The sequence below is a fragment of the Ochotona princeps genome, chromosome 5 (assembly GCF_030435755.1).
Source record: "Ochotona princeps isolate mOchPri1 chromosome 5, mOchPri1.hap1, whole genome shotgun sequence".
Taxonomy (NCBI): Eukaryota; Metazoa; Chordata; class Mammalia; order Lagomorpha; family Ochotonidae; genus Ochotona; species Ochotona princeps.
In genome coordinates, this window is record NC_080836.1 from 73220361 (window position 1) to 73246268 (window position 25908).

Genomic DNA, 25908 nt, shown 5'->3' on the forward strand with positions numbered 1-25908 from the left:
GAGGAAACGGTATGTTGGGCTACACATCTCGCTACTGTCATCAGCGTAGTCTTTAGGAAAAAATATATTTCTGAAAATACTTGAAGTCAACTTGTAGTAGCAATACAGTGATTATAATGCTTATAATAAGTTATTAGATACTGGTGCAAGTATTTTGTCTAGTGCTTAATGTACAGGTTGGGAAAGTTGCAATTCATATTAGGAAGTCTAGGTTCATGTCCTGGGCTCACTTCAATTCCACCTTCCTGTTAATTTGTATTCTGGTGATGGCTCAGAAGTTGGAAATCCACCACTGAGCAGAATCTCACTCAGGGAGACCTGAGTTAAGTTCCTGGCTCCGGTCTGGCTCAGCTCTGGCTTTTGGGGCATTCGGTAAGAGAACAAGGCGATGGAGACTTCTTCTAAGTCTGTCTATAGCTCAAATAAATAAAATAGTTACTACTTTATTTGTACTCATGTACATTACAGTCACATACAGGCATTATCATGCTACTCAAATACTGGGATTATAATTAGAATGGAGAAGATGTACAAAAATGGTTTAGGAATATTTGCTTTTTTAAAGGTTTATTTTTATTGGAAAGGCAGAGTTACAGAGAGAAAGGAGGGACACAGAGATCTTCCATGTACTGGTTCACTCCTCATATCTGGTCTGGTCTGGCCTGAAGCTAGGAGCCAGGAGCTTCTTCTGGGTCTCCCACTGGGGGCCCTAGGCCATCTTCTACTGCTTTCTCAGGTCATAGTCATGAAGCTGGATCAGAAGCGGAGCAGCTGGGATTTGAACTGGCATCTGTATGGGATGCTGGTACCATAGGCAGAGGTATAGCCTGCTAACATGCAATGCCACCACACTGGCCCTGGAATATTTGATTTTAATTGAAACTGTCTGATGACAGATTATAAACTTTCTCCAGAATATTCACGCTAAATTTACTGCAACATCATGCTCTTGGTTCATCTATACTGCCTTTAAGAATAACTTAAAATTTCCACAGAAAAATATTTTCTAGATAGAAGACATGGCTTGGCTTATAGCACAGCCTTTTGAGTGCAGCTGCTACTTCACTGCTTATACCCCCACTGTTGGTTTTTAGGATAGCAACAACAAGCCTGCTACACTGGATAATGACAAATACTGAGTTAATCTGAAGTAAGTGAATGTCTTTTATTTGGTAAAAACAAAACGGAATCTGTGATAGAAAAGATCTGTTGTTAGAGATCTGAAAACAAAACCATTGCCTTGTTGAAGAATTAGCTCAGTGTTGCTACTGTGCTAGACACAATTCAAGATGACTAAACATTAAGAGTGACAGTCTGTACTCTTCTAAAATATAAGGTTTAAAATGTCTTGAGACTGGGGTTGGTATTGTGAGGTAGCTGGTTAAGCCACTGTCTGCAATGCTAGCATTCTATGTAGGCTCAGGTTTGTGTTCCAGATGTTTTACGACTGATCCAGTTCCCTGCTAAAGGTCGGTAAAGCAGTGGAAGAAGGCCCAAGTACTTGGGTTCCTACAAATGGGAGACCTGGAAGATGCTCTCGGCTGCTGTCTTCAGCCTGGTCCATCCCCGGCCTTTGCAGCCATCTGGGGAGTGAACCAGTGAATGAAGATCTAATTTTGACATTCAAATAAACAGATAAATCTGTATAAAGTATAATTCACACACAAATGTCTGAGACTGCTTGATAGAACCATAAACTATTTCCTTGTTGGCATTTATCCATGCTTTTGAAAAGGTGTGAACATAAAGTCGGAAACCCTTAGTAGCTGCTTTAAAGTTATGATTACATTTTACCTGAGGCTTTCAAAATTCAAATTGTGAATGATAGACTCTGGGAATCTAGAATAACTGACTGTTCAAATGTTTTTACTTACTGATGATTTATTTTTTAAAATACGCTAAGCTAAAAAAATACACTAAGCTATTGTAATATAACTCTGTAAAAGGACATCGAAATGGAATATTTAAGGTCAGCCATTACTGTTCTCCACAGACACAGAAAATATTTTTTAAAGTAAATATTTTATATCAGAAATAGTTTTTATTTTTAGTGAAGCAATACTTAAGATCAACTATCTTTGCAAATACACTAAGTGCTACATTTCTATTAACTACAAGAAAATAATTCTACTCTGTGATAGAATGATTATATACAAATAGTGAGTTATATATATCAAATACCTAATGGGATAGAAATTTTTTGGTTAAAAAGAGAGATCTATGCCTATAATTCCAATGGTAACATCTTTGCAATATGAAAGCTTGGATATCTTTCCATATTTCCATTTGGAATTAAGGATACTAATTTAAAATATTCATGCATGCCTCTCTTGTAGATGTTTACCAATAGTTTCTATTTGGGGAGCAACACAAATCATTTCATAAACTGCTTCTCTGAAAGAGGTAAATGGCTGGTTATGTTATATTAACACATTATTAAAATGCTTTATCTTGACCACGAAACAGGGCTTTTTCGGTTATCAAATTCGAAAACTATCACAGAAAGAAATTTGCAAAGCATGGGCGTCTAAGGGGGTTACTCAAAAACCTGAGATAAAAGTTGGGATAAAAGAAAAAGTTCTCTTTTTTTGAAAAAAATTCTTTTTTTGAGAATTATCATCCATTATTTGGGCTAGTGGAATATAATAGAAGAAATGATAATTAGTGAAATTTGGTGATGTAAAGAAAAGGAGTCATAAATCAGAAATTTGGCTATCAGCCATTGTAAGACAATCAGCATCAATTTCTTCATTTGGGAAGCTGGGCAATTATATGTGCTCTACTGAAAATGTTCTTTAAAGCAATTTAAAATCAGCGGACCATAACATAAATGTTTTTCTAGTTGCCTGAGGCAATAATTTTTGAGAAAATAATTTCTAAAGCAAAAACGTACTATGTTGCATATATAAGTAAGTACCTTAAAGTCAATTCCTCCTACAAAGATGCGATTAGGGATCACTGTTCCATATCTTGGGGCACTTGTTGGGTTATTCAAAGGCACGGGTGACACAGGATTAGGGGATGGAGATAACGAATCTGTTTGCGTCTGGTTTGATGTTTGCTGTAAAACAAAACTCTTTTAAGCTTTTAGTACTTTCAGTTTTGATGCAGGCTGAAAACACAATTCAAAAATGAGTCACTTAGGCACTAATGTTATGAAGAACATAATTAGAACTTGCGGTAACAAAAAATACAGGAAAAAAATCTCCGCTTTTGAGAAGACCTTACTACATACACTATTTAAATAAACCTGTGTTTCTAGTTTATATTATTTAATTACTGAGGAGTATTAAACCTTTAAAGAATAAGAAAGAGTAAAGGAGTCCCAAGCTGCTGTGAGTTAGCCTGACACAACCAACAAGGTGATGGTACTGTTAGGAACTGGCCTAGTGCAAGGAAAGGGAGTGGTGTTTTCTTGTTAACACCAATATCAAACAAAGTCATAGCGCAGCTGTGATGGAGCAGCAGAAAAACTCCATCATGATGTCTGAAGTCAAGAAAAATAAAAGCACTGCCCAAACCATCATATCCAGACACATTCCTGCCCTGGTGGATGAGTGAGTGATTGATTGGTTCTTATTCATCAGTTGCAGCTGATGACCCATTTTCCTTCCATTTTAGATATAAATTATCATAAGCATAGAAATACTCCTATTTTTTTTGACAACATGCATTCTCGAGCAAAGCTCTTCTTCCTTAAATGCTAAAACTTGTGTCACACAAGCCAAATCCTGTTAAGTTCTTTCTAGCACACTCTAAGAGGCCTCCATGGAGTGCATTCTTGTTGCTACAACTTACAGACTCAACGTTATAGAACTATAGGGGTGTTCCAGGTGGCATTAATAAATACTTACATTCATGTTAACCAATTTTTCTTTGAAAGTCAAAATATTAAATGTACTTGTCAATTTCAAGATTTATGGTGTAAAAGATTTAACTACACCAAATCAGTATAAATTTTTATACCAAAGACTTGATCACAGCACACATCAATATGTTCATGATTCTAAGTCAGAAGACTTAAGGTTCAATAAATACATACTAATGTGTTTTTGCACAATGAGAAGATGACAGACTTTCAAGGCACAACTGAAAACAAGTCTTGGGCATAGAATTTTAAAGAGAAACAGATTCAAGAACGTATTTGCCTCCGACAAACACTAACCACACTGCAAACATACTCAATGAATGTTTCTAAATATTTGAACCATGATTCCAGTCCACCAAAAAACATGAAAACAAATTTCCAAGATTGGTACTGGAGCTGCTTTTACTTCAATACCCAATAAAACCACAATCCTTAAATTAGCCCAAAAAGATAGAGAAACAACAAGACCAGTGTGACTGCTGAGCTATTGACCAGACTTTACACCCTCTCACCCCCTTCCCCTCGAGGGGAAAACACATGTATATCCCCACACTATGAGAATTTAAATTCTTCTAAACCACAGGTAAGCCACCACGCTGAACAGTTACTATGCTGTTGTTTCCAGTTACAATTCCGTTTCCAGTTTTCTCTCTGGAGACTTGGAGGTTATTTCTAACTTCATTTTACTCAATAGGACACAGTGCTCAAAGTGCATGATCCTGGTTGCTTGGATTTCGTTTTTCAACTGGACATGTATTGTTAGTGACTATAACAGCTCCAGCAGATGGCTCTGGGCCCACTGCTTACAGCTTGTATTACTGACCTGTTTGTTTAAAAAACAAAAAACAAGAACACCAGTCCTTGGGAAATTATCATCCTAAAAAAAAAAAGGTCAATTTTTGAACTGATTTGTTCTCAAGTGTGTTTAAGAGACAAATTCCAATATATTTCAGTGAGAGGGTGAAACGAATAAAAGTGAACAGAACACTGTCTTTAGTCACTGAAAATCGAAAGCACACCCATTGGGAAAAACCACACATCAACTTTTTACTCGGCTTACTTCATTCTCTAGAATCGAAGGCGTGCTCCAAGTGCTTTGTTTTTGTGCTGATTACTTATTTCCGAACACATTATACGCTCATTTATTATCTTTTGCCAATATAATGTAACAATGGCCATAAGGGCAAAGATGTGGCTTTTTTCTAAAGGAGTGAACAGTTTATACCAGGTGTTCAACGAACATTTGTTGAATAAAAAAATAAACGAATGAATGATTTCTTTTGGAGTGACCGGCTCACGATGTGGCCAACCATCAGGCCGATGGAAAACAGTATGAAAAAAAAAATAGCCTCGAAAATATTTTAATGTGGGCAGCACCAAAGCTCAAGGAGCGGTAAGATCTTTGCTCCTTATTTAAGGTTTTAGACCCACTCGGGTTAAACAACCCAAGGAGCCTTAGAGTCGATCACAGAAGCACTTAGGCAGGGTGGGCTACTACTGGGTGAGAAGGGTGTTCCGCTCAAGTCTCCTCCTCCTCCTCCCCTAACCCTGACCCTCCCCTAACCCAGAGCCGGGGACCAGGGCGGGCTAACCGTCGCAGTCACGGCCTCGTAGCTCCTTCCCCTCCGAGGCCAGCAAGCTGAGGCGTTGGGGGAAAAGGCCGCGGCGACTTCCTCGGGTTCTCTCGTGTCATCGTGAACCTGGGCAGTGACACGAGGGTCCACCCCCTCCCCACCAAAGTGCGGGAGGGAAAAGAAAGCCAGCCAGCGAGAAATTTTGCCCCGCAAATCCGCCAGCAGCAGTGGCGGGAACCCTCAACGGTACCGAGCCCGCCGTCCGCCGCGTGCGCCGCCGGCCTCGCGCCTTCGCCGTGGCGCGCGCCGATTGGCTGGCGGCGGGGTGCGGGGCGGGGCGCGGCGGCACGTTGCCGTGGTCCCTCGGGCCTGAGCCGCCGCGCCCCGCCCACGTCCGGCTCGGTCCGGCCCTGACCGGCTCGGGCGTGCGCCTCGTGCTAGCCGAGCCTAGCTCGTCCAGGTCCGACGTGGGCCGCAGGCTGCCCTTCTCCCTGGGTCTCTCGGGCCCGTCGGTCCCCTTCTGGTCAGGTGTCGAGCTGTCGACCACCCTGACAATTCCTGGCTTTGGGGCGGCCTGAGTGGAGCCCCGCAGGAGCAAGCGTCAAAGATGCGGCCGAGCTCATTTTGTTTTTTTTTCGGCGGGAAAGCGGTTTACCTGCCGGTACACCGCTGGCGCTTGTCCTGAAGCCTCCCGGCCATTTGTCGGGGGTCCCCCAGCCCACCTACAACCATTCCAGGCCAGGTGGCCGGTGGGCACCGTCCCGACCCCACAACACTATCTGATGGGGCTTGAAGGTGGCCGGCTGGTCGTGGCGGTCGATGGGACACCAGGGCTACGTTTCTTCCTCCAACAAAATAGTGTTTGGGGTTGGAACTCTCGCCTTTCCAGTTCCTGGGAAGATGGGGTTCATTGCCGCTCCTGGTCCCCGCCACTCCAGCACCGGGGACCCTGATCGCCATACTCACCGCCCCGGACTCGGTCTCCATCTTCTCGGCTCCTCGAAGTGGGGGGCGGAGGGGAGGGCAGGGGAGCGCGGAGGAAGGAACAGAACTCTAAAGTTTGAAAGCACCTTCCCACTCAGGAAGCAACACCACGTTTCCCGGCTGGGACTGTCCCCCTGGCGGCGACGGCAGCGGCGGCAAGACTTTTCACTGAACTCGCCACCTGGGGGGCGGGGAGGGGCCGGCGGCGTCGCCGCGGGACCGCAGTGCGGGCGGGCGCCGCAAGCCGCGGCGGGACGCGGGCGGGCGGTTTTCGGCTGTGCTTCCTTTCGCCTAGGCGGGACTTCTCAGGCAGTGCGTGCCTCAAGTCCGAGTGGGCGTGGGAAGGTGCTGATCTAGGGCTTGGTTCTGGGACTGCTCACTTCTGTTCTCAGGTGGCTGGCGACGACACAGCTAGCGCTAAAGCAAAGCTCCTCCGCTTCGGAGAGGCAAGATTCCTCTGGGACTGGCGAGTTCGAGGTGACCTCAAAGCAAACAAGCTTGTTGAGGGGCCCTTCCGAAGCTTGGTGCAGGGCGAGCAAGGCTGTTTCAAACTTTGGCCACCAGAACCCGACGCGCCCAACTCGTCCTAAGCAGCCGCGGGCGCTGCGCTGCACCTGTTGTAGCTGTCATTCAACCTCCCCGTGGGTTTGACGGGCAGAGTGGGGGCAGGCAGCTTGCTCAGGATCTGCTGAGCAGCCCGGCTGTGCTCCGGTGTGCACCGCAGCCAGCACCCTGAACGACTCCCGCAGGTCCCGGCTCTGCTGACCACTGCTTCTGGAGTCAGTCAACAGTCAGCTTCAGGAGCGCAGGAGGCTGGGATTGCCTTGGAGCAGCTCTGCCCTCCGGGTAGTTTTGGGATCTCCAAAGGCTGAGGGCCTTGTAAAGAGCATTTTTAAAAGGTAAACGCTGTTAGCAATTTCGTCTAGAAAAATGAATGGGATCAATGGTCATTATTGCAGACACCATTTATGCAGCGCTCACAACCTTGAGACATCAGGCACAATGGTTTATGGTCAATATCATTTCATTCTAGTAGTAACTCTAGACGGAACCCACAATGAAGAAAAATGGCAGGTAAATAATGTTAAGTGTTAAGGAATACGGAATAAAATTCGATACTTTTTTAAATACAGGACTCTCATAACAAAATGCCACAGGTTGGGTGATTCATAGGGTCAAAATGTATTTCCATAACAATTCTGGAGTCTGGAAGTCCCAAATCAAGCTATTGACAAGCTTGGCTTCCTCTGAAACATCTCTCCTGGGCTTGTGGGTGACTGACTTCTCTGTGTGTCTTCCTCTTGTGTGTCTCGGGTTCTCCTGTTATTGTAGTGCAGGGATTAGACAAAGCTTTGGAGAGTAATTTGGTGACTATCTAAAGCTATAGCAAATTTAATCCTGGTCTCTAACCACAGGTTTCTTTCTTTTCTTTTTAAAATCGCTCCCACTTTGCCATTTAATTTTTAAGGAATTAAAAACAATGTTAACTTTTTATCACTAATAACTTTGTACTTTCTACTGTTGAAGTTTGACTTTGGGTTGTCTTAGCCTCAAAATAAAGGATTAAAAATCAGAGTATCCTTGCTTATTTATTTTTTATTGGAAAGGCAGATTTACAGACAGGAAAGACAGAAAGATCTTCCATCTGCTGATTCACTCTCCAGTTGCCACAGTGGCTAGAGCTGAGTGGATCTGAAGCCAAGAGCCAGCAGTTCTGGCTTTCCCACATAGGTACAGGATCCCAAGGTTTTGGGCCGTTCTCTACCGCTTTCCCACAAAGGCCACAACCAGGTAGCTGGATGGCAAGTGGAGCAGCCAGAACATGAACCAGAGTTCATATGGGATGGCAGCACTTGCAGGAGGACGATCAGTAGGTTGAGCTGTCATGCTTGTCCCTGTTTTTTAATCTGTTCTAAGATTAACTCTTCGTGGTTTTCTTTTATTTTTTTTTTTTTTTGCCAAAAATGTAATGGGAAATTTAACCTCTGTTTATCTTAGATGAAGCACCCTCAAAGTCGTTATACATTTTCTGTATAATTCATTCATTCAGGTTTTAGTTTCTGTCGAAACAATATAAGTCCACTTGTATTAAAAGTCACATTCTAGACCATAATGTTTTTGCTGTGCAATACTAACTGATATTTGTGCATTTTGTTTGCTAATAGTATTGGTGAATTTGAGTAATGATGAATTTTTCCAATCAGAATTACTTATTTTTGACAGCTACATTTTTTCTGAAAAGATTTATTTTATTTATTTGAAAGAGTTACAGAGTGAGAGAGGGAGAGATTGAGATCTTTCATCCACTGCCCCGCTGTCCAAATATCTGCAATGACTAAGGCTGGACCAGTTGGAAACCAGGGTCCAGGAGTTTCTTCTGGATCTTCCATATGCATGTAGGGGCCCAAGCACTTGGGCTATCCTCTACTGCTTTCCCAGATGTATTAGTAGGGGGCTGGATTGGAAGTGGAGCAGCTGGGACATCAACAGGTGCCCATATGGGATGCTGGCTGCTGCTGTGTCACAACACCAACCTCTGAAGGCTGTGGTTTTTAAGACATAGTTATTCAACACAATTAGTGTTCAGTCTGATTTTCCTTAGCAAAACTTAAAGAGAATCAGTTATAATCAAAGGCCTGGGCTGGGTCTATTTTACTCACAGTATGGCAATTCACTCTTCTGCTTCTAAGTCTTTTCATTCTTATACCAAAAGGAATTTTTGATTTTGAAGTCTGGATAAATCATTCTAAAAATATATAATGCAATTCAACACAGCTGACTATAGATATCCCTATTGTGTGCAATACACAGTGAAATATGCTGTGTGAGATAAGAGGATGAAGAATACATCTTTTTTTAAATTTAAACTTAGCAGTTTATAGTATTCAGGCAAGATTTTACAGAACTTCATGCATTCTGGGGCAACCAAAACCGTCTTATAACTCTAACAAACCATATATTAACAATCAAAGAGTAGATCAGTCTTAGGCAGATGAGCAGAGAAATCTCCAATAACTTAGCAAGTGAGGAATAACTGAACTCTACATCCTATCTAGTGAGGTCTAGGAAAGGCCAAATCAGGAGCTTGACCAGTAACGTATAGGCTGAGCAATCACAGGCCAGCTGACTTCTTCCTGTCTATTCAAAACTTTCTATATTAGTCTCTGTCTATCTGAGCTAATTTTGGGGCTCCTGAGCAACTCTGATGGTCATTGCCAGAGAGGATGGGGAGCCAAAGCTGGAACTAAGTAAGGATCAGAGAAAGCTCCTCTCCTGAGTCCAGAAGGAAATTTACAAAGGAATGCATTTCTTATTTTCAGATGTTTTAAATCTGGAAGGGGAGAACTATTAATTACTCAGGTAATTTATCTAAATTTATGTTTTAATTAAACATAAGCAAAATAGGATAAATGGTACATGAACTATGAACGAAGGTCTGTGGAAGCACAGAGGTTGGCGTCATGGAGCTCAGTGTCCAGGGATGGGGGAGGTGCCATCAAGGGTGAGATGTTCCTATTACCTGTTCAATATCGGCTTAGACAGATTGTGTGTTTGTTTCAGAAAACATTTTAGACAATTCATATATATTTGTTTACTTGTGTATTGAGAGAGAGAGAGAGAATGGAATAATACACATTTACTTGTGTATTTATTGAGAGAGAGAATTTATGGAAGAGAGAGAGAATGAATATCTCTCACATTCATTCTCCAAATGTCCATAACAGCCAGGCTGGGTCAAGTGGAAGCCAAGATCCAGGGACTCAGTCTGAATCTCCCACATGAGCAGCTGGAACCCAGCTGCTTGACCCATCATGGGCTGACTTCCATGGTGTTCATTAGCAGGAGAAGGAATTGGGAGCGAAGATGAGATTCAAACACAGACCCTGCAATATGAGATGCAGGTGTCACAGGAAGCATCTTGATTGCTGAGTCAAATACCAACTATGACACATTCAAAAGTCTTCTAATTTCTGTCTCTTTCAGAAATTGGAAACTTAAGAGAGGTAACAATCTTTTTTTAAAAGAGAAAATATAATTATTTGTTTTGAAAGAGTTACAGAGAAAGGGAGAGAGAAGAGAGATCTTCCATCTATTGGTTCTTCCCCTAAGGGCTGCAATCAGGAGCCAGGAACTTCGTTCAGGTCTCTTGTGTGGTTGGGTCATCTTCTTTTGCTTTTCCCAGGCCATCAGCAAGGAGCTCTTTTTCCCCTCTGTAAGACAGAGTACTTCAGATATTGTAGGCATGGTGGATGCCAGGACTATGCATCTGGTAATATACAATGGTAACACTGGTGGTCCAAACAGCTCATTGTATTTAATAACTATAAGCTTAACAACATCTTTCCATGATTTTGTGCTCCCCTGGTTCCATGTTGAAGAAAATGTACATACTGATTATTGCTGGGGAAATACAATTAAAAACAAAGTCGTCTCTCAACACAGAAAACTTATCTGCAAAAGTGCTACAGAAAGAAAACAGTTTTATTGTTGAATATACTTTGGACTAGAAAAATCCACTGAGAGATTATATGGATAAAGAAGGAATCTTACCCTCTTTTATAGCCCAAAACAGATCACCCATCACATTGCAATAGTTCATACTAACTTTATCTGGTAAGTGAAGTGACTGTTTCTTTTAGCTTATTTGGGCTTTATCCAGAGGAAAAGCAAACCTCTCTTGTCTATGAAAGGAGGTAATTTTGTTAATTGGAACAAGGTACCTATCAAAATAAGGCTGTTACTGTTCCACTGAAACTGTAGGAAAGGGAAGCTATTTTCTTTGGTATCTGCATTTCAAAATGATCCCAACACTTAAGGAAATGTTCTCAGTTGTGAGACTGGAAAGGATCTTACGTATCCTTTGTAAATATTTATATACATTTGTATAGACAAAGAAGTTCTGAAAAAAACAGAGACCGAGAAGTACCTTTCCATTCAAAATGAAGAGAATGGGGCCAGTGCCATGGTATAGTAGGCTAAGCTTCTGTTTTTGGTGCTGGTATCCCATATGGGTACTGGTTTGAGACCCAGCTGCTCCACTTCCCATCAGTTCCCTGCTTGTAAATTTTGGAGGTCTGAATTTTTTAGATATATTGTCACCGTTTTTACTAGATGATATGGCTGATACATGATACGTGCTTATAATGGGAATTGAAGAAGGCTCACCAACTCTTTTGTTTTTGAAATGTTCACTAGCATTATATTTAAATCAGGATGTTTTAAAGGAATATTGAAGCCACACATATATTTTGTGTTAACTTAAACCACAAAATGTCAGTTTTAAATTAATTGTGATCATTGATTAGGCTGTGGATTAGAGGTTTCAACTCCTTTTCTCCCTCAAAATATTTTTTCATCTATGAAATGTGTATATTTAACACAGGAAGAACCTTATTTAATTTTTTAATTTTAGATAAATTTAATAAGTTCTAACTATCTTTTCCCACATGTCTAGAGGGCCTCTGGGGGGGGAGGGAGGAGTCATTGTTGTTGTTCAGTAGTTTAAGAAAAAGTAAAAACAAAAGAGATTAACATATTTATTTCTGCATGCTGGAAATGAGAGAGGGAGAGAGAGAGCAAGTGAGCAAGAAAGAGAGAAAGGAAAAAATGTTCTGTTCACTGGTTACTGCCTAAGTGCCCGTAAGCCCTTAGTGAGGCTGCAGCTGGGAACTAACAGTGTAGCTCAGGTCTCACACAGGTGGTCCATCAGTGCCGATTCCTGGCGTGTGCATCATCAGGAAGTTGGAGTCAGGAGCTGAGGGTACTTAGCTTCTCGGATGCAGCTCCATGACTGCCACTAAAATCAAATAATTGAAATGTCATTAGGGTCTGGCACTATGGCCAAGTGACTAGATCCTCATCTTGCAGATGCAGGCATCCCATGTTGGTGCTGCTTCATGTCCAGGCTGTCCCACTTCCCATCCAACTCTCTGCTTGTGGCCTGGGAAGGCAGTAGAAGATGGCTCAAAGCCTAGGAATTCTGCACCCATGTGGGAGACCTGGAGGAAGCTTCTGGCTCCTGGCTTTGAATCAGCTCAGCTTCCACCACTGCAGCCACTTGGGGAGTGAATGAGTGGACAGAAGATCTTTCTGTCTCTCCTCTGTATATCAGAATTTCCAGTAGAAATAAAATAAAAATTAAAAAAATTGTTATGTATAATCACTGGGTTAAGTTTGCATTGTGAAATAAAAAAGAGTAATACCTGAGTTCAACTATCTAAAGCACAGGTAGGCATGCTTTAAGAGATGACTCAATATGATGTAGTAGGTACATCAGAAGGTATTGATGAAGGACAGCAGGTAATCTGTGGGTTTTTGAAAAGGTTTTCTGGAAAAGATGGTGTGTAAACTGAATTTTAAAGATAGTGCCGTGGCAGTGTACCCCGAGCCCAGCGAAGGGACTAGGGCTACAAAAAAGACAACACACAGTGGGTCATTCTTGTAAAGAGAATGCCCTTTATTCGAAGTTAGCTGGCCTCTTTTATAGTCTTCCTAGTTCTTCCCAGTATTTTCCCAATGCTTAAGCAACTCCTAAGCTCCCCCGAGGGCATCTTAAAAAAAGGGGAAGCAGGGAAGAGGGAACTTGCTGTCAAGCCAGGGGCTAAATGTATCAGGCCAAGATTGCCCATCCTGTTACTCCTTAGAAACAAGCTAAACTGTGGAGTTAACCCTTGGGAGACCGGGGCCTACAAGTGAATATAGGTAGGGGAGGCTATATATGTAACTATATGAAAGCCTGAACAAGCATGTGGTATTCAGTAGCTTCAAATAAGCTCAGTTCTGGAGAATGATGGATGAGAAGTAGAGTAGTCAGAAAGTTAGGGCATAGATATGAGTTGTGGCCACATGTGTGAGAGAACGCAAACTTTGGAGTGTTACTTTTTTTTTTTTATTTAAGATTTATTCTTCTTATTAATTTGGAAGCAAAGTTAAGTGAGAGCATATAGCGTATCTCTATCACTAGTTCAGTCAGCAAGGCTACAGTGGCTGGAGCTGAACTAAGCTAAAGCAGGAAACCAAGAACTTTCTGGGTCTCTCATGTGGATGGTAAGGGCTCAAATATTTGGGCCATCTTCTGGTGCTTTCAGCTGCCATTGGGAAGTAAATGAATAGTGGTGAGTCACTCTTGTATAGTTTTGTAATCCCTTTAGCTACCGTGTGGAGGAAGGATCAATATTAGAACATAACACCAGGTTACTATAGTGAAATTAATTGATACTGAATGGGAATTTGGACAGTCTAGAAGTAGATTGAAATTTAATATATGACAAGGACAATTCTATTCAGTGAGAAAATAATTATTTTTAAAATGATTTAATTGAAAGGCAGAGAGAGAGGAGAGAGAGAGAGAGAGAGAGAGAGAGAGAGAGAGAGGAGAGAGATCCATCGACCTTCCATCTACTGGTCCACTGCCCAAATGGCCATAAGAGTCAGATCTAAGTGAGGCTGGAGCCAGAAGCCAGGAATTCCATCCTCCCAAGTACTTCGGCCATCATCTCTGCCTTGCCATGCTATCAGCAGGGAGCTGGGTCAGAATCAGATCAGTTGAGACTCAGACTGGCCAGTGTCACAAGTGGTGGCCCAACCAACTGTGCCTTAACACCGTTCCATGACAATAGATTATTTAATAGTGTTGGCATAAATAGCTGTTCATTTAAAAAATGTTTCAATATTTCTCTTTAAAAAATGATTTAACATTTACATACACTTAAAAACATGTATACACATATCTAAAGCAAATTTAAAAATATGTTACAGAGACAGATATTGAAATATTTTTAAAAAAGTGATATAAATCTTCAAATAAAGAATCTAGGGTAGAAAGGCTCTTCTTCACCAGTACTAGAGATCTAGAAACCATGGAAGAAGTACAGGCATAGTTGGTTATACGAAAATTAATGTAATATGTACTCAGAACGTATAACAAAATCAATAAGCAATAGTTCTGGGAAAATACCATTGATTTCAATGACATAATAATGATATTATATCTATGCTATACTAGTTAGGTTCTCTGGAAAGCATGTCGATTTAGGGGTGTAAGAGAAAAGGAAGAACCATTGGCTGAGATCCCACTTAACTCAGTCAACCCAGTGGGGAGTTGTGAAGCAATGACTGCCCTGTGCTGATGGAAGTGGCTAGAACTCACCGACTGGAAGAGGCCCAAGAAGAGTGTGCTATCAACTGTCAAGGCCCTTCTCACCCACTGGTCATGAGCTACCCCAGGAAGAGTAACTGGAGAGCTGGAGCTCTCAGTAAACAATACCTTTGCAGCTGGAGAGTGCTTTACTGCAGTAGGATCTGACTATGGCAAACCCACATTTGTTATGGGACTCTACAGACTGACAAAAAATGGGAATAGAGTTCCATAGGAAATTGGGCAAAGTACATGTGCAAACATTTTATTGAGGCTAAGTCCAAATGATTAAGAAAGATTTGGAATGATGCATAGTAATCTGGAAAATGAAAATTAAACCAGTAATGTAATATATATGCATATAAAATATATTTACATAAATATATAAAATGTAGGAAATATGAGTATATAACATATAAATATAAAAATATATACAAATATATTTAACAGCAGAAATTATTGAGAGCTAAAATACCTTTTCAGGTACAATTTGAAGTGTGGTAGCTCTTTGAGGAAGAAGACATTACTAATGACAATTAAAAACATTAATATGTAGCTTGGCAGCAAGGAGCAGCTCCTCCCCTTTTCCCCCTTTTTGGACAAAGGAGAAAAAAAGATTCAGACATTGGTCCCACCCACCTTCCTCCATATCTGACACCTCACACCTAATAGGAGGCCCATGTGGGCATGCATGCCTCTCAATTATGTAAATAATATTTAAAATAAAATAAAATAAAAAATATTAATTTGTATATTCTTAGACTGAAACGTTCTCCTGGGAATCTGAGAGATGACCCTACTAATTCATAAAGACATGTGAGAAAAAATGATTATTGTAACATTGTGTGGCAGTGGAAAACTTCAAAATAAATTAAACATATATAATAGGGCAATACCTGAGTGAGTTTATGATATAGTCACATCATGGAATATAATGCACTTATTTAAAAGAATAAATGAGTAGCTAAATTATAGAGGATTTTTATCAGTGTTAAGTGAGAAAAAGAAGATGCTTAAGAGTGTGTATGAAATGATCTGCCTTGGGCCCGGTACAGTAGCCTAGTGGTTAAAGTCCTTGCCTTGCATTCCTTGGGATTTTATATGGGTGCTGCCAGTTCACATCCCGGCTGCTCCATTTCCCTTCTAGCTCCCTGCTTGTGACCTGGGAAGGCAGCAGAGTACAGCCCAAAGTTTTGGGACTTGGCACCCATGTGAGAGACTCAGAGGAGGCTCCAAGCTTTTGGCTTCAGATTGGCTCAGCTCTGGCCATTGCAGCCACTTGGGGAGTGAACCAGTGGATAGATCTTTCTCTCTGTGTCTCCTTCTTTCTGTAAATCTGACTTTCCAATTAAAAAAAAACTTTAAAAAAAATGATATGCCTTTCCCCTTCCTCTTCTCGCCTACTCCTCCTCTAAATCAAACAGTGGCAAAACACACTTCGTATATGTATGTATATGTGTGTGAATATTAATTTGAGTTGCACTATAACAGGTGTGGAGGGTTTATCTGGATAGAGGAAGCAAGATCTGTGCAAAATAGGCAGAAGAAGATGGAGGAAAAATTGTGCCCATAGCATGCATATGATCACCTGTAAGTTGTATTTTCTAAATCTAATTTTAAAAAGGCTTGTGACCAAGGCTTGGCCATGTTGCGTACCCTTTGTAGACTTGTCAGGTGTGGTCCATACTACTTTCACTCAGGGGTCATTGCTATATGATGAATGTTTACTTTCATGCCAGAGAAGATGAGATCATGCTTTAGGTTTATGTTACTTGTGAAAGCTGCTTTCACTGGCCAAAACAAGTCACATGGGTGATCCTGCTGTCAACGGGATAAAAATGTGTACGTAACCTTCCCCGAGGGAGCACTGGAAAACACTCATTCCCCAGTGTATGCTTTATGGCCGAAGGTGTTGTGATCACACCAGTGAATGTTAATGGTTGTTGAGAAGGAGAAACAAGATGGAAAATAAGACAAAACATGGTGTATGTGCAACTTTTTACAACTATAAATAAATGATATTTTTCTCATCTATAGGATATAGGAATCAGACATTTCTCTTTAATTTACAATTTCATGAAGTAAGCTAAACCCATATATTTATATTTCAAAGGTAGGAAATATTAAAGTAGGTTAATGGGCACAAGTTTTTTAACTATATAATTTTTTTGAAACTGAGAATTCACAACACTGTGTTGAAAAATTTAGTAATCTTCCAGGATCAGAAACATACTTCCTTCCCTAGAAATAAAACACAATAATGTTTTCTGCTTTTTGACCAAAATTCAATTATTTGCTTGTCAGAGAAACTCCTAAATAAATTCTATTTGTTGCTATCAGTTTATTTGCTAAGGTTTCATTAATGTTGGGGTAAAATGTCTAAATGTGATTTTGCACAATATTTGTTTCTTATTATTTCAATTTTGCAGGTTAAGTTCATTTTCAATACTTTTTTTGCTGCTTAATATTTTAGATGTTTCCTGTAATGCTTTAAAAATAATTTAAAAAATGGTGACATTGTCTGAATTGATTCACCAGTACACTTCATAGAGGACAGAAAATGGCAAAAGTCCAAAGTGTCGTTCAACAGCTCTTGCTCCTCCACGGTTTCCATGGTGGCCTGTATGAATTAGGGTGGGAACTTCAGAATTCTCGCGGAGGTAATGCCAGAACACATTTCCAATCCAGCTTTCCCCACATATTTGCCCTCAGATGTGATCTTCCTTCCCTTTGAACCTCTCTTCCTCTCTCCTTCCCTCCCTGCCTCCCTTCCTTCTTTAAGAAAGGACTCACTTTTTAGAACTCCTCATTTTGAAAGCAGATACTTTTGTATTTTGTGTAATGTAGGAGCTATACACCTGGAAAAATACTTGAAACAGAAAAGGACTTAACAAAAGTAATACTTTACTCTTTTATTTTAAATTAATTTATTTTTTATTTCAATATTGCATTCTCCTTCCTTCCGAAAGATTTGTATTAGAAAGCAACAAAGATACATCAGTAATGTTTAAAAAGTCTAAAACATCCTGACCAAAGGAAAGGAGAGCACAAGAGAGACACATTTGCTATTTTCTTCCAGTTGGTTCTGTGATATAATAAAGCATTACTATACTTCATACCTTGGCATCAATTTCAGGGAAAAAACCCACCAACATGAAGGTGAATTATGTTTAGCATGGAAGTTAAGATGCCACGTGGGGTGACTCACCCCATATTGGAGTGCCTGGGTTCGAGCTTCAGCTCCAGTCCCGATTTCTTCTTGCTTTTGTGCACCCTGGGAGGCAGCAGGTGATGATGGCTCCTGTAGCTGGGTCCCTGCCACCTATGTGGGAGTGGATTGACTTCAGACTCCTGGTTAGCCTAGCCCAGCTTCAGCTCTTCAAATCCTTTTGGGGAGTGAACCAGGGTATGAGACGTCTCTCCATTTCGTTTGTCCTTATGCTGCTGTATTTCTCAGGCCCTGCACTCTCCTGCTCATTGGTCACAATCATATCACTCTGGCAGACCTAGCCCAAAGCGCATTTAATGGACCAGCAGGACACACACTACATGAAAAACAGTGTCATCTGTTATTGTGTATTTCCTATTTGGATTTTAACGTTCTCAGTTGAACAGGATGTCTTTGATAGGGATTATTAATGATTAAGGTTTCAAGCAAAATGCTCAATTGTAAGCACTGTTCGTACTATGAAAACTGACTTGTGAAAATGAATGGCGTAAAGATTTTTAACAACAATTTCCCGGATTGCCTGCACATAGTGTAACTTATATTTAAGCATAAGAAAGAAGAAAAAAGTGGCTAAAGACCTCACCTTGCAGGTGCCAGGATCCCATAGGGGCAGCAGTTCATGTCCCAGCTGCACTGCTTCCACTCCAGCTCCCTGCTTGTGGTCTGGGAAAGCAGTCGAGGACGGCCCAAAGCCTTGGGACCCTGCACCTGTGTGGGAGACTTGGAAGAAGCTCCTGGCTTCAGATCAGCTCAGCTCCAGCCCTTGCGGCCACTTGGGGAGTGGACCAGCAGATGCAAGATCTTTCTCTCTATCTCCTTCTCTTTATACCTGGCTTTTCAATAAAACTAAATCTTAAAAAAAATGCTAGTTCCACAAGATGAAGAGTTTCATGTTGGTAGGAACAGAAAAAAAATGCTGGGGATTGGCATTTGATACAGCAGGTAGGATGCCACTAATGGAAAAAGAACAGATTTGATACGTATCTGGGATAGAGGATGGACAACTCTACTTTATGGGTATGCTCACTTCCATATGGAAAGTGTCAGACATCAGATATATGTTTGGTTTGAAGAGGTTTCTATTCTAACTTTGTATTTGGAAAAGATCCCAGTTACCAAATAAAGTAGAGAAACAAATTTTGATGAGGCTTTGCTGGTGTCACGTCAGGGATGCTTTTCATTAGTGCCTCTATTGCTTCTGCATTAGAGGGCAATATATGATTATATGTGGGCTGCAGTTCCGGAATCCATGTCAAAGTAAGTTAATACATAGAAAAAACAGAAAATAAACCAACGCTGTCTATTTGTAAGACAATTGCCCTGTACTTACAGGCTGTTCCCAGAAGATTGGCATGCCGCTGCTAGTCTCTTAGCCCCAGGATCTCCATGGTGTTTATCTCTGAGTGTGTGTTAACACACAAGCCTGGCATTCTGCTCTTCTTCAGGTGGTAGAAGTTTCCCACCATCTGAAAGCAGCAGCAGTTATCACACTCTGAAGAACATTTGCTATGGCAAATAGGGCGCCGGGACACAAACTGGCACCCATATGGGGTCCCGGTGCGTGCAAGGTGAGGACTTTAACCACTACGCTACCGTGCTGGACCCCTATTCTCAATTTCTAATCTCCTGGTTTGGTGGTTGACTCCATAACTTGGTGAAGAGTTGGGAGGGGAATTGTGGGTGACAGTCATTTGTGAAGGGGATTGTTAATGGAGCAAAAGGAGTTTGTATGTACCAATGGCTGCTGACTTTATCAACTCTGACCAATTTCTTTCCCGTCTTTTAACAGAATCTGTCCCTGTGGAGAAGTGGTATAATGAGGTGTTTTTTTGGTTTTTAATTGTGGATAGGAAAAAACTCTGAATTTATGCTAGAAGACAATAGTATGAAAGATTTGCTAGATCAGGGTTCAATACTTTTATCAGAGCCGAATGAATTAGATAACCTTATGAACAGATGCTGAGAGCAAAGAATTCAGAGGTGTGTGTGTGTGTCAGGGAGAGTCAGACTGTTTTTAATGTGCCCATATTCACATGAGGGTGAGGTCAGAGAAGGCTGCTAGGTGAGGGAGGAGATAAGAGTTCAACTGGAAACAATACATCTTGCAAACTGTACGCTGTACTTTCTGGTTTCTCCTTTTGAAAGATTTCTACCTGAGATGTTAGTAAGTCAGCGTTAATTTTAATATTTTAGAGTAAGTTACTATCATAATGATATACTAGCCTGTAGCATACGAAATATTTGTAAATGATGTTAATATTATAGAATAAGATGAGCGAGATAACAATAGTTTTGTTTTCAAAGGACAACCCAAGAATATAATTTTTAAGAGTAATACAGAAAGTATTGACAATCGTTAAAAAAGAGGGAAATCAAATGCAGTTATAGCTGAAAATCCAAAAAAACCTGATAGGCTAAAATATCTGTGAGGATAGAAAATAAAGCTTTTCCTATATAACATAGATGGAAATTGGCTGAAGTGATGGAGATTGGAGTCAGGTCGGTCGGCTGTAAGTCAGAGCACTCTTCCCGGCGCCGCCCCCTCCCGCCCACTCCCTCTGGGGTAGAGAGGCTGATTGGTTCCAGAGGAAACTTTCATTGAGTTTTCCCATGTATCTTCAGTATAAGTTTTCAGAAAAAGGAAAAAGATATTTGCTGGTAAAGGTGCAGTTCTCAGACTCTCACTAGAGGGCGGTGTTGTTTCTGAAACAAGAGGTCTCCACCAAAGTACATTCATTACTGTGTTTATGTTTAAAGGAAAGGTAAAGTCAAACCTTCTCAGACTTCCCTAGAAGTTGGCAAATGTTAAATCTCAAGGCTTCCAAGTGTCCAATCCAATTTTGTTTGGTTATATCCCCAGAGAAGCCAGATAAAGCGGTGAAGAGATTGCTGGATTTGCTGGGTGACAAATTATAATTTCAGCTTTTTCACTCACCAGGAGACAAGCTCTCAGGGCCTGCTCTATAAAAATAAAAGGGCAGCTTAGATGATCCTTCAATCACTGGGCAGCTGTAACACTCACAGACTCTAATGAGGCTCTGGATCTAAGAGGCTGACAAATGGCTCATGCTCATGGCCAGACTAAGGGACACAGTCTTAAATGACCAACAATTAAAATACATTTTATGTTATGTGAAATGTAATATAGAGTCTATCAAAAGCCCTTCTAAGTTGAAATGCCAAGTCTTCTGTCCTGCCAGAGAGCCTTACAGCCATCTTCGCACCTGAGCATCCTGTGGTTAATTTCAGTGGTTGAACCTGTCAAGGGAAGCTCTCCACTTGTGAGCACTAACTTACTGGAAATAAGCAAAATATGTTTACGTGGGATTAGAGAAGAGGTTTCAACATTGTAAATAAGGATGTTTTGGGATAGGAACTAAGCCCTCCTCTCCTCACTCCGCCTTCCATGTATCTGATTCAATCTGGTCTGTGCTTTGTTGGAAGTCCCTTGTCTCCAGAGGGGCTATGTTGGTTCTGTTTCCTTTTATGCTGCTTTGTCTCTCTCCTTTTCATTGTCCTCCATATTCACATATTCACATCGCAGAGTGAACTTTCATGGAAGCTGACTCGTAAAACGGAACTGCAGGGTCCCAAGAAAACCCCCTGGTTCATCCCTGCACGGGCTTGCCTTCTAAGGACTGCCATGACAGCCTGTAGTTAACCCCCGAACATACGACGCTTCACTCGAGCGACGCCCCGCACGAGCTGACACCAGTACTCCACACACCCTTTCCTCCAAATCCGCTTTGTCTTGCAGAGAAAGGTTTCCTTCTCTGCCGCCCACTCCTCCCCGATTTTGTAGCCTTTTCTGGCTCCCTTGGAGGTCTGAACTTCCTAAAATACTCGGGGGCGCCTGCGGGGGCGCACCGGCCTGCCTGCGCGCGGCGCGGAGGGCCGGAGCGGCGCGGGGCGACTCCAAGCGGCCGAGCGCGCCCCATTCTTGGCGCTGCGGCACACCCCTCCGCAGTGAGGATTGGTCGCGCCGGACCCTCTCGGCGAGGCGAGGCTCCTGAGAGGCCCACTCGCCTGCCAATCCCCGCGGGCTGTCAAAACAAGACTCCCTCCCTGTCACAACAGAGCGGAGTGCAGGCCGCCGCCGCCGGGCTTCCTGGAGCGGCCGCGCCGCGGTCGGCGGGCAGGTGGCGAGTGCACCCGCCCGAGTCGCCCGGCTCCGGTCCTTCCAGGTCTCCGCGCGCCCCTGGTCCGGAGGCCTCTTGGCCCGGAGCCCGGTACCTTTTGTCTGGCGCAGAGCGGGCGTTTGCATCACGTTTCGGATACCCTCCCTCTGCTTTTCGCCCTTCGGCTCCTTCCCGCTCTTATTTACTCTCCTGCCAGTCCCCTCCACCCGTTGTCCTTTTCCCGACTTCGGGTCTCTGGTACCCGAAGAGGACGCCTGAGGACGTCTCTGCCGAGCAATGTCTCGTCTCCGGAAAGTTGCTGCCGTCGGTCGGTGAAACAAAGTCTGGCGGGCCCGCCTGGCCGGGGCAGGAGCGCACCGGTGCCCAGTCGCTGGACTCTGCTGCCGGGCGTGCTGTGTTGCCTCGGGGTCCCGAAGCAAGACCGACTATGGCTGAGGGCGCGGCCAGCAGGGAGGGTCTGGCGCCTCCGGACGCCGCTGGGAGCGAAGACGACCCCCGAGCCGGTCCGGACACCGGTTGTGGAGACGCCGTGGCGGCCGCTGCTGGGAGCCGCATGAGAGACCGTCGCAGCGGGGTCGCACTGCAGGGCGCCGCGGGCGCCCCAGCCGACAGCGAGGCCGGACTCCTGGAGGCGGCGCGGGCCACCCCCCGGCGGAGCAGCATCATTAAGGTAAGGGGAGCTTGCCCGCAGCAGGAGCGCCAAGAGCGCCGGGAGCATAGTGAGGGTGGTGGGAGGACCCTGACTGGGCAGGATGCGTGATATCCTAAGTCTGTGTAAGAGCTGCATTGTTTCCTCACACCTCCTTTACTGCCAAACCCTTCTTCCTCGTCCGGAGCTTTCCAGACTCTGCTGTTGGCCTTGAGAGGCAGAAGTGACTTATATCCCCAGGCAGCAGAGAAAAAGTTCCGCTCTGCGTGTTTGCGCTTTGATGGATGCGTTCACGTATTTTCTCTGCAGGCTTCACGAAGCCACAGAGACGAGGAGGGCAAGGAGGGCTCAGGGTAAATGCAGACCCTCGGGATGGGTGTGCATTGCGCTCCAGCGAAGGCTTGGTGTTTCCTGCACAGCAAAGGAAATGCAAGCGCCTACTCTCTAGGGGGAAAAAATCCCCTTCAGACGCGAGTGGTTCTGAGAATCTGAGGAGTGAACCTGCTCTGTGTGCAGGCAGTTTTCAGTGGATTCTGAAAGAATCCAGAGTTTTTGCCTAGCAGAAAGCACAACCAAAAAGCAGGTGAACACCCTGGTTTCATCCTTGGTCCCTGTGGTTACTGCCACATCCCAGGGAACATGCTTCCCGACCTTCCTCACCCCACACCTGATCACGTCACAGGCGCGCGCTCCACCCATTTCACCGGCGATTTGTACACTCATGTCTTCTTCCCCCTTGAGGCTTGTCAGAGATCTGATCTTTTTGGACCATGATTTTGGATGAAAAACTCTTATACAGGCTGTGTGAACAAGGGCCTCAGCATGTTTGAGAATGAATGTGCATGTGACTTTAAAATCGACTTTGATCACAGTAAGAAACTATAGATACATGTCTGTAATGTATATATAATGTATAGGTATATAATGTGAGTGCACACACACATTTTGGTGAAAGATGCACTTAAAACTGCTTACTATGCAATTTGCTGGGCGCACCAACCCGTTCAGAGCCACTTAGGTGTAAGCAGTGTAATCACTCCACAGTGCACGTGTGTTTCACAAGCTGCCAGTGCCAGTGTAGGATGCAACTCTGTCTACCCACCTAGTCCCAAGTGTGGCCCAGGTTCCCCACCCCCACCAGCACTCACACATGGGATTGAAAACAAGCAGGGAGATTTCTGTATTATAATTAGAGTGGGTGGTAATTGCAAATGATTTGTAGTAGTTTCTGTTGTTCTGTGGCTTTTTGGTTATGTCAAAGGGAGTGTTCTACTCTGAGTGTGAATTTGATTAAAAGGGGAATTAGCACTTCTTTTAAAAAAAACCCACAAGTGAGAAAGCATACTGTCTTGAAACTCAAAAAAATTGCAACTAGGAAATATAGATGTTTTGGCTTCTAATGTACTGATACTACATGTGGTCCTGTGTATGTGAAAATAGGCACTGCAAAATAACTTAAAATAGGAGATTGCTTTAGGAAGTTCATGTAAAATAGATTAAAAGCTAAATCGATTTTCATGTAAAAATGTTTGAACTCTGGGCATACTTTTCATAGTGTTGTAATACATTTCCATGAATGTTTTGAAGACCTCTTTATATACACTTAGGATTATAAAAAGCCATGAGCACGATCATGTGAAAATAATGAAATCTAGGGAATATACTGATTTTAGTAATGAAGCATGTCACTTTTAGATGATATTGTGATGGTTCGTGTTCCTGAAGTGTTGTTTTAATATAAGGTGCCTCTTGTTTTGAAGCTATAAAAGCAGGGAGACAATGGAGTATCAACTTGATCTTTCCCCTGTTGATTAGTGAATAGACATTTCATAAATGGTCTTTAAAACTTAAGATAATGGCAAATTAGTTTTCATTTTAAGTTAGACTTTATTGCCAAAGTGATAATTGCATGATTTCTTTAAAAGGTCAGATCTTACATAGGAGTAGGAAGACTCTCAGTCACTCTGTACCCCGCTGATGTGGTCCACACTCATAGCTGCTCGTATTCACATCCTTTCCCCAAATAACCCAGGCGTATGTAAGTGTATGTATTGATACATTTCTGTGATCTGGTGAAGCTCTTGAGTTACACAATAAAATATGGCTGGAGTTTCATAGGCCCTTACACCTTGATATTTGAATCGGTTTTGGGATTCCTGGAATATTAGGGGCATTGTCATGAGCAAACTAATCTTTAAGAATAGCATGCCATGTCTTTGGTAGATAGCTATTTTGCCTTCATTTCCTTTCAAGGTGAAATGAGGCAGGTGGACTCCATTCTGTTTCCTTTCTGGGCTCAGGAATCTGTTGGCATTTTGAGTCTGCTGCCCCGTTGTTTGTTCATTTTAGCATGGTAAAAATGAGCTTCTAAAAAAGGTTTAAATCAAATGAGAAATGGATAACACATGTTCTATAGTGGGAGAAAATGCAGTCTTCATAATTTTTGCCAAGAGTTCTTTTTTATTTGACACTGAAGCACAGTTAAAAAAAGGGGTTAGTACATTTTATATTGAAAGCTATTAAATGTTTTTCTAAACAGCCATAGTACAGGAGTAATTGATATTCATGATCATAACTGAGTCACTGAAAGGTTGTGAACCATCAAATAATTAATTCTTTTCAATTCAATTTAGGGAATTGTTTCTATTCTAATTATTTTAGGGCTGCTTCTCTATTAACTTGAGTTTTACATAAATCAAAATAGTGTATTCCTCTGGCCTGCGAGAAAACAGACTGTCTTATGTATTAATAAAGTGAATGTTTTCAGTAACTTTTCCCTCACCTCATTTGTGAACACATGTCTAGTTTGGAAAGATACTTCTTTCTGGACTAGAGAAAACATTGAATAAATATGTGTAAACATTTTTGGGAAATCTTTTTTTCTACTACCATTGTATTTTTTTCCTATTATATGCCAAGTCCAAAGTGTGAGAAGTTACACTGAATTCTCTTTAATCTGTATAATTTCCTCCATGTTTTTCAATGTGATTGTTTCCAGAAGCATTGACATTATAAATGCTGTGTGTTTTTGTATTTGAATTGTTATTTATCACAATAATGTATTTAAGCCCATCATAATTTTTTCCTGCTACCTTTTGACTTACAGTGACAAGTCAGGTTCACGCAGAATCAATATCCAACAGTTATCTACTAACCTGCATTTGAATATATTTCTACTTAAGACATTAGATCATTTATCAAGGACTTGATATCAAACTTAAACTACTTTAACATTACAGATTTTAGTTTGAGTTCCATAACTCCATAATGTACTGGAAGTAGGAAGCAGTGTAACTTATTCCCTATACCTAGATGGTGGAAACTGAGG

General features: G+C 42.1%; 2 protein-coding genes across 8 annotated transcripts in view; one reads left to right on the top strand and one right to left on the bottom strand.

Annotated features, from left to right (window-relative positions):
• Positions 1–6610, bottom strand: part of BOLL (boule homolog, RNA binding protein) — a 47222-nt gene extending 40612 nt beyond the window's left edge. For 3 of the 6 annotated variants that reach the window (XM_004576951.4, XM_058664795.1, XM_058664791.1), the window contains exons 1-2: positions 6409–6609; positions 2918–3061 (exon numbers count right to left, since the gene is read on the bottom strand). In XM_004576951.4, the coding sequence (XP_004577008.1) occupies positions 2918–3061; positions 6409–6429 (165 nt within the window). In that variant the 5' untranslated portion in view covers positions 6430–6609. Of the gene's footprint in view, positions 1–2917; positions 3062–6408 lie in introns of all 6 variants that reach the window. The other 3 variants (XM_058664794.1, XM_058664790.1, XM_058664793.1) reach the window with 1 other exon arrangement.
• A 15202-nt stretch (positions 6611–21812) lies between these two features.
• PLCL1 (phospholipase C like 1 (inactive)) overlaps positions 21813–25908 on the top strand; it is a 314972-nt gene continuing 310876 nt past the window's right edge. Inside the window, exon 1 of one of the 2 annotated variants that reach the window (XR_009245483.1) lies at positions 21813–22601. Coding sequence is in view for 1 of the 2 variants with exons in the window: in XM_004576950.4 (XP_004577007.2) it covers positions 22359–22601 (243 nt within the window). In the remaining variant the exon portion in view is untranslated. The remainder of the gene's footprint in view (positions 22602–25908) is intronic. The other variant, XM_004576950.4, reaches the window with a different exon arrangement.